This window comes from Diospyros lotus, chromosome 7, assembly GCF_014633365.1.
Source record: "Diospyros lotus cultivar Yz01 chromosome 7, ASM1463336v1, whole genome shotgun sequence".
Lineage (NCBI taxonomy): Eukaryota > Viridiplantae > Streptophyta > Magnoliopsida > Ericales > Ebenaceae > Diospyros > Diospyros lotus.
The window spans coordinates 15,548,267-15,555,809 of NC_068344.1; the positions used below are offsets into that span (position 1 = coordinate 15,548,267).

At 37.1% G+C, this 7,543-nt stretch overlaps 1 protein-coding gene across 2 annotated transcripts; it reads left to right on the plus strand.

The window, feature by feature from the left end:
• Window positions 1-2,123: 2,123 nt before the first annotated feature.
• Window positions 2,124-6,013, plus strand: LOC127806881 (protein yippee-like). Of its 2 annotated transcripts, none has more exons than XM_052344450.1 (5): window positions 2,124-2,301; window positions 3,974-4,017; window positions 5,293-5,401; window positions 5,485-5,551; window positions 5,697-5,772. In XM_052344450.1, exons 1-5 carry the CDS (start codon window positions 2,206-2,208, stop codon window positions 5,708-5,710), a joined length of 330 nt encoding a protein of 109 aa, XP_052200410.1. In that variant the 5' UTR covers window positions 2,124-2,205; the 3' UTR covers window positions 5,711-5,772. The 2 variants fall into 2 exon arrangements, with proteins under 2 accessions (XP_052200410.1, XP_052200409.1); XM_052344449.1 differs by having other exon boundaries at window positions 2,129-2,301; window positions 5,499-5,551; window positions 5,697-6,013.
• Window positions 6,014-7,543: the final 1,530 nt, after the last annotated feature.

The following is a 7,543-nucleotide window of genomic DNA, read 5'->3' on the forward strand; positions in this document are numbered from 1 at the left end:
TGACCGATCGCTTGCCTCCCATGCTATTGATGACCAAATTTGTCGTCCACACAATTGCTATGAATGTGTAGAAGAAGAAGAAGAAGAAGAAGAAAGGCGCAAAAGAAGAGAACGACAATGAAGGCATTGATGACGGCGATCGCAGTGGCTGCAACAACGACGAACGGTGATGGATGCATCGGAGGCGATGACAGTTGCAATGATGGCAATAGGGTAGAGAAGGAAATGAGTTTGGTTGCACTGACACGTGGCAAGATTTCATTGGTTCTCACGTGACAATATCCTATTAGTTTTGAGAAAAAGTGGTACGTGTATATCACGTAAAATTTAAGATATCTAATTGATCCTAAATTAAAACTTGGAGGGACTTAATAGGTTTTTCCTCAAATTTAAGGGCATAATTAATTAAACATGCAAAGTTCATGGCATCGATATGCCTTTAACCAATTATATAAAGATTTGATTCAACAATTGAGATTTGAGACATTTGAAACCTTAACGAATTAACACATATATATAATTCTCTGACACAATTTTTTTTCACAGTTATTTATCATAATTTTATTGGCTCAAAATTTAAATAAATATTTTAAAAGGTGAATAAATAATTTACAGTTGAAAAATAATAATTTTGAATTTTTATTGACACAAATAATAAATAATAATAATAATTGATATCTAAATGTTTTATTCATGGTGCCATGTAAGTGTTTCTCTAAGGCCAATTATAATACGCCAAATAATGGGAGAAAAAACAATATTTTTTATTTTTTTTGAAATACTATAACGTTTTAAATAAATTCAAAAAAATACTATACGGTTGTGTTGTGTGACTTTGCTTTAAATATTTTTTTAATAAAATGTATAAAAATAATAAATTATTAAAAGCATTTCAAATATTTTATAATTAAACTACAAAAAATAAACGCAATCTAAATTTAAAATAATCTATCTTTATATGTGACATTCACCATCCTACCCACATACATACATACATATCTACAAACACACCCATTTTACGTTGAGTCCTTTATTTTCAGGACAGCTTTTCTAGAAAGTTAAAAGTACCTACCCAGCCCCCTCAAGTTTTTCCATTTAACCATTTTTCTTCTTAATTTAAAAAGAGATCTATTAGTCTCCTTAACTTTTAATTTTGAACCGATTATGTCTTTTAACTATTATTTTTGTAACAATTACATTCCTAAGTCCAACAATTATTGCATATGAGTTACATACGCAGTCAGCAATGGACAACATCGCGGACAGTTGCTGGAAGACAACTGAGAAAGGTGCAACAACCTTCAACATTGCACATTTCCCTATCAGAAGACGATCGCCAACGTCGTTGCCCATCCATCTCTTATGTTTTCAGACCGACCGACAGCTCACCTCCTATGCCATCGACCTAGATTTGCTTGCCCACTCCCATTCGCAATTATTGCCAGTCTCTTTGACCTTAATCGACGTTGTCATTAGCCACCAACACAAGAAAGACGAGTGAATGAGTGACCTCTCTATCCCACATTACTAGCCTAGATCTATTCTCCCAATGCCCATTCGTTGCTATCGTCGGTCACCAACACGAGAAAGACAAGTGAGCGAATGATCGCTCACCTTCCAAGTTGTTGGCCTAGATTTGCCCTCCCAACGCCCAGCTGTTACTATCGATGCCCTCCTAACCCAGATCGATGCCATCACCAGTCACCAGCATAAGAAAGACGAGTTACCGACTGAATTCTCATTTTTTATGTCGCGAACGACCACTGACAGAAAGCGAGAGCGAGAGAGAGAAAGAGGCAGCGACCACTGATAGAGGAAGGCGAGACTAGAGGTCGGTTAGCGGCGAGAAAAGATGGACCAGGGTAGTTAGTGGCAAAGAAGACCGGTTGTGCGAAAGGTCATCGACGACGAGAAAGGTTGGGAAAAAGGAAGAAGAAGATGATGGTGCTGCACGCACCTCAATTGTGTGTGTAATTCATGCGTTGACTCAGGTGTCTAACAAGTTTAAAATTGAAAGTTGTAGGCCTAATAGATTTTTTTCTCAAGGGGCAAAATAGTCAAAAGGGTGAAAGTTGAAGGGGCTGGTTGTTTGTTTAGCCTTTCCAGAATTATTGCAATTTAGGCATATAGCTGTTGGTTTGGCAAAGGAAGGTATTGGAGAGAAAGAGTAGAAGGGGGAGAGACGAGAGAGAGAGAGAGAGAGAGATGGGGAGGCTATTTGTGGTGACTCTTCAGGGCAAGATCTACCGCTGCAAGCACTGCAATACCCATCTAGCTCTCTATGAAGACATCGTTTCCAAGGTTTCCTTCTCTTCTTTTCTCTTTTGTTCTCTCTTCTGTGATTCATTGGTCAATGCTTTCTTCTTCTCTTATTCAATCATCCCATCTTCACGAGCTTTCTCTCTTCTACCCTTTACCCTCTGATTTTTCAAGATTTTATGATTATCTTCTTCTTGATGGCAGTGTGATGTTTAATTTGATCATTTTCTGTTTCACACTGATGCTGCTGCTAACTGATTCATCCGACTCGGATTTTTGCACTACTACCGTTAATTCTTCTTCTTGATTGCATATTGTCTAAGCACACAACTGATAGCTCGAGTTGCTTGTTGTGTCTTTATTGAGAAACCCAACTTCTTTCCGACCTAGAAAATTAGAAATCCCCATTTGGGCCCTAAATTTGATCTGACTAAATCTCCTATGTGTGCACAAAGTTAAGGTTATCATCTCCAATTTAACAAGCCCTCGAGTGGAGCATCGTGATCAGAATAGGATTGGAGTAGAAACCCAGAAATGGTTGAACGCATTGCAAGTTGAATTGTGCGATGTGTAATTTTCTTTAGGTGGAAGCTCTTTTTAAGTCTTGGATTGACCTATTGTCCGAGCATTTACGGTAAAACTTAATTGGCGGTTCAATTTATTTTCTGGTTCAATTCATTTTCTCCAGATGGAAGCTCCTTGTATATTTTCTTTTCTGTTTCCGGTTGCTGCATTTGAGAAAATCTCCAGTTCCTTGACTTCTAAGCCGCAGCACATCTCAGTCCAGCCTTTGCCCCATAAATAAGCAAACTAATTTTTGCTCAAAATAATCTACCAGAAATTATTAAATTAATGTCTGCTTATATAGAATTTCTTTCTAATTTGTTTGAACTAGATTTCCTTTTCATGCTTCTGGAACTCTAATAAGTTTGTGTGTGTTGGGGTGCTTGAAAGGATTTATATTAGAGTTGCAATAGCTCTGACTGGTACAACCAACCCCGGGCCAAGCAGTGCCCATAATGAAGGTCCCTTCGAACTAAATTTGATCTAGTGGTTTGAAATATATATATTTATTATTGGCTGCCTTCACATGAACAAAAAAGGAATAAATCTATTAAAAAACTTCTCAAGCACTTTGTCTATTAAAAACTTATAGCACATTGTTTGCTTCCTTGGAAAGTTGCTTCTCTTATACCTGCAAAGCATCCCACCAGTACTGTCTTGTAAGTCTAATTCTGAATTCAAAATTAGTGCCACTTTGAAAAAGTACATTAACTCAAAAACAAAAATTTCCTTGATGTTTGGGATTTATCTTGCGAATATTATTTGAAAGCAAGGCGCTTTTGTGACCAGTTCAGGATATAAATGTTTATGTCTTTCGCATATAACCATGTATGACCATTACAATGAATGTTTATGAGTAAGTGTGTACATAGTAAATTGTTGAGGTACCCATTCATGCCCCTTTGTAAATTAGAACTACTTCTATATGGGAGTATGGTTCTAGACAAAGTGGAAGTCTGCTCTAGTTTAGCTAATACCGTATAGCTTTGATGAGGAATTGATTTTTAAAAGTATCGGTGATAGCATTTTGACAGCTTTCCATATGATGGACTTTAATTTTGGATTTTTTTTCTTAAGTTTATGCTTATTGGAAGCTCTTGTAGGAAGTGAATTTTCTGACTTAGCGTTTTGCCTCTTTTCTTCTATTCAGTCTTTCCACTGCAGGCATGGCAAGGCTTATCTCTTCAGTAAGGTGTAAGTTATTCTTGTTTTTGGGCATGCCATTTTAATGTCTTGACACCAACTCTTCTTGGGACAGTTTGTTCTTGACATGTAATATGAACTCCTACTGAAGCCATGAGATATCATTTGCATTATGCAAACAACCAAAAAGTTTTGTAGAGCATTCTTTCCTCTTCTTCCATCTTGGTATTGCAATGCTAGGGACATCCTTTTCTTTTCTTTTTTTGTTGGTAAAAGGGGCAGTGGATAGGGAAAGAGAGGTGAGGGGATGATGCTGCTCTTTCAGGGTGATTGTCTTGCACGTACTTTAGGGGTAAAGATAATAAGTTACTGAGAAAGAAGTGCCCCTAATGATGAAAAGTAGAACACTTATAGCAAAGGAAGAGGTGAAAATATTCCATTTCAGTACACTATTATAGTTCATGGAAGAGAAAAGATGGTGATAGAGGCTTCTTGCTTGGCTAATTTTGTACCTAAAATATGGTTTTCTCAGTGCATGGCTAATGTGGAAGCTTCTCTGTATCCCCAGCCTAACATTTTAATGTGTAACCTGGCATTGCCAATAACTTGTGGAGAATGAGCTTTTTACATCAGTGTCATGCTGTTAATTTTCTCTGTGAAACTAGCATTCCCTGAAATGTCTGATGGTATCGTCAACTTACATATGTGGGATGTGATTTCCTTGCTTGCAGTCTGCACTTCTGATTAAATATAAGGGTGCATTTGTCTTAAAGCGTCAGTTTCCTCCCCATTCTTTACTTGTTTGTTCAAATGCATATTACTTGAATGGGAGGAAGAATTTGATAGGTGAAGTGGGGTTACTGAAATCCAGTTTACAAAATATGGAATTAGAGAAATGAGATTGCAGTGGATATGCATTCCAAATTGTGTGTTTATGATAACTAGTCATTGTTGATACTGTGCATTGACATTTCGTTATTCTTTGGTGTATTCCTTGCCCCCTCTTTTGGATGAAATTTGGTTATCAAAACAAGGAAATAAAGAACTGAGGATGCACTGGATTGGCTTTCCAAATTGTTTATGCATTTATGATCATTATTCGATGTTGATACTAGAGGCTGATCCATAGCTGCAACTATAAGGTTACAGGTTTGTGTTGCAGAAACGACCTAAGCAAAGCACGGGGATAAGACTGCATTAAAAAACGATCCCCTAACCCTTGCAAAGCAGTCTCATGCACTAAGGATACCCTTTTTCATCATTGTTGCACAATGCATTGACATTTCATTGTTCTTTGGTGTATACCTTGCCTCCTATTTTTGACAGCACGAATGTCACTGTTGGAGAGAAAGAAGAAAGAGTGATGACGACAGGATTGCACACTGTTGCTGACATTTTTTGCGTTGGTTGCGGTTCGATAGTGGGGTGGAAATATGTAAGAGTAGGAGGCGGAGATTATTTGAAAATTATGGTTTAAAATTAAATGCCTTTGGTTAACTGTGGTTGTTAGTTACTTAGGTTTTTATTTTCAGGAGACTGCGCATGAAAACCAAAAGTACAAAGAAGGAAAATCAGTCCTTGAGCGGTTAGTTGATAACCATTTCATTAGGTTGAAAATAGGTTTTAACTTCATTCAAGAAAACAGCTGCTATTTAAGCAATAATTTCTCCATCCCCTAGGCGGAGCATAAGTGTAATGTTTGGGATTAATTTTTATATTTGGTTGAGCAGGTTTAAGATTTTAGGCCCAGATGGAAGCAGCTATTGGTTTGGTCGTGAAGCATATATTGGTGGAAGTGATGCGGATGATGTTTGATGACTCTTATTCCAACCGTACATTCTTCGTCTCCCAGTTTTCTTATTGAACTAGTGGATTCTTGAATTGGGGATTCTCTCAATTCAGCTGCTTCACCAAGCCAAAATAACATGTAACAAACACTCTGTCTATTGTTCATACTGATTTTAGTGGATGTCCAAACTTATATTGAAATATCTATCTCATAAAATCTGTGGCTATTGAAAATTTGGACGGAAAATTTATCATACAATCTTGTTCTTTCTCCTAGAGTAGAAATTTTGTATCCATCTCCTGTAGCCAACTTTCTTGAGCTGTTTCATGTTAAGTTGTCTTCTCTAAACTTCTAAAACTGCTTTTGAGTTATTAGCATCACAGTTCATCCTGTTCACTTTAAGTATCAATCTGTTGGACTTTTGGTGATTGGATTGAACTAGTGCTGGTAGGATTAGTTCCATATCTGTGCATGCTTACTGCTTGGGATCAAGATGATAGAACTAGTCCTGTCTCTTGAATCTGATAAACAAGTGACCAATTCTGATTAATCTATTGGTCGGTAGGAAAGATGTAAACAAAAATGGTAAGCAGGAATGGGCCCATCAAGTATTGGGGATTGATAAACGAAGTAGAAACCCAAGATAGGGCCCATCATGTTTTAGTTTGCCAGAAGTGATGACTAGAAAAGGGTTTTGAATAGAGTATCATGGGCAACTTAAATGATATTGAAAGATCTCGGATACAATGTTAACAATCACTAGCTGAAGTAAGTTTTGAGATTCACCATTTTGGGTTGGCGTTCATTGTTTACTTCTTAGCAAGTGCTATAACGTGCAAAAAAAGTTTGAAACTTGATCCTTGTGGATATGGATGGTGTTTTAATGAAAGGAAGATAGATGTTTCTTTGTCTTCAAGTCATTATTGAAGTGGATGTTAGAAGATGCCTTGAAATAGGATTCAAACTAAAGCGTGAATGTATGGACAACTTGACTGATATATGTTAAAGCAATTAACGAAATAATATATTAGGGGCAAATATGGACAATGGTTGTATAGGACATGTCCCTACGCTTGCGAATCCCCCTCCACCCCAGGCCCCATCAGTGAGGTGAGAATGTAAATTAGGGAATCGGAGAGCCTCCGATTTTGATCTCGAGTGCGTTCACGCAAATATGACGACGCGACACTTACAGAAATCATCAGAATCACCCGGCTATGCCCCTGCGGCAAGACATGTCCCTATTGACTGTAAATATGGAGCGTCTAGTAGCAAATTGTTATGTAATGAAAGAAAACAACTTTGAAACAGTTAAAAGGACCTATTTAGGAGGGTTTGAGTTTGAGTTTTTAGTTTTAGTTTTCATTATTTCAAAAACATAAAATAGCGTTTGATTATTTATTTTGTTTTTTCAAGGCAGAAAAATGTTTTCTCGCAATTTTCATTTTGTTTTCATTTGCTTTCCATCACCAGCCAACAAGGTCAACCGAAGCTAGCCTTTAATACATCCGACCTTGGGTACAGCATACATAATTTACAAACTTAAAATTTAATTTAAAAGATGAAAACTAGCCTCCGGTTAGTGTATGACAACTTAATACTTAAAAATACAACTAGTATTCATCGAGTAAAAATAAGCTAGTATTTGACCTGTTGGAGCTTGACAACGTTCGCAGGCTAACCGACTTACTTACTTACTTACTTAGCGACCACCTCATTTTCCTTGGACGTCCCCTGCATTCACTGGTCACAAAACAAAAGCAAATAACAGAGAAAGAAACATATATG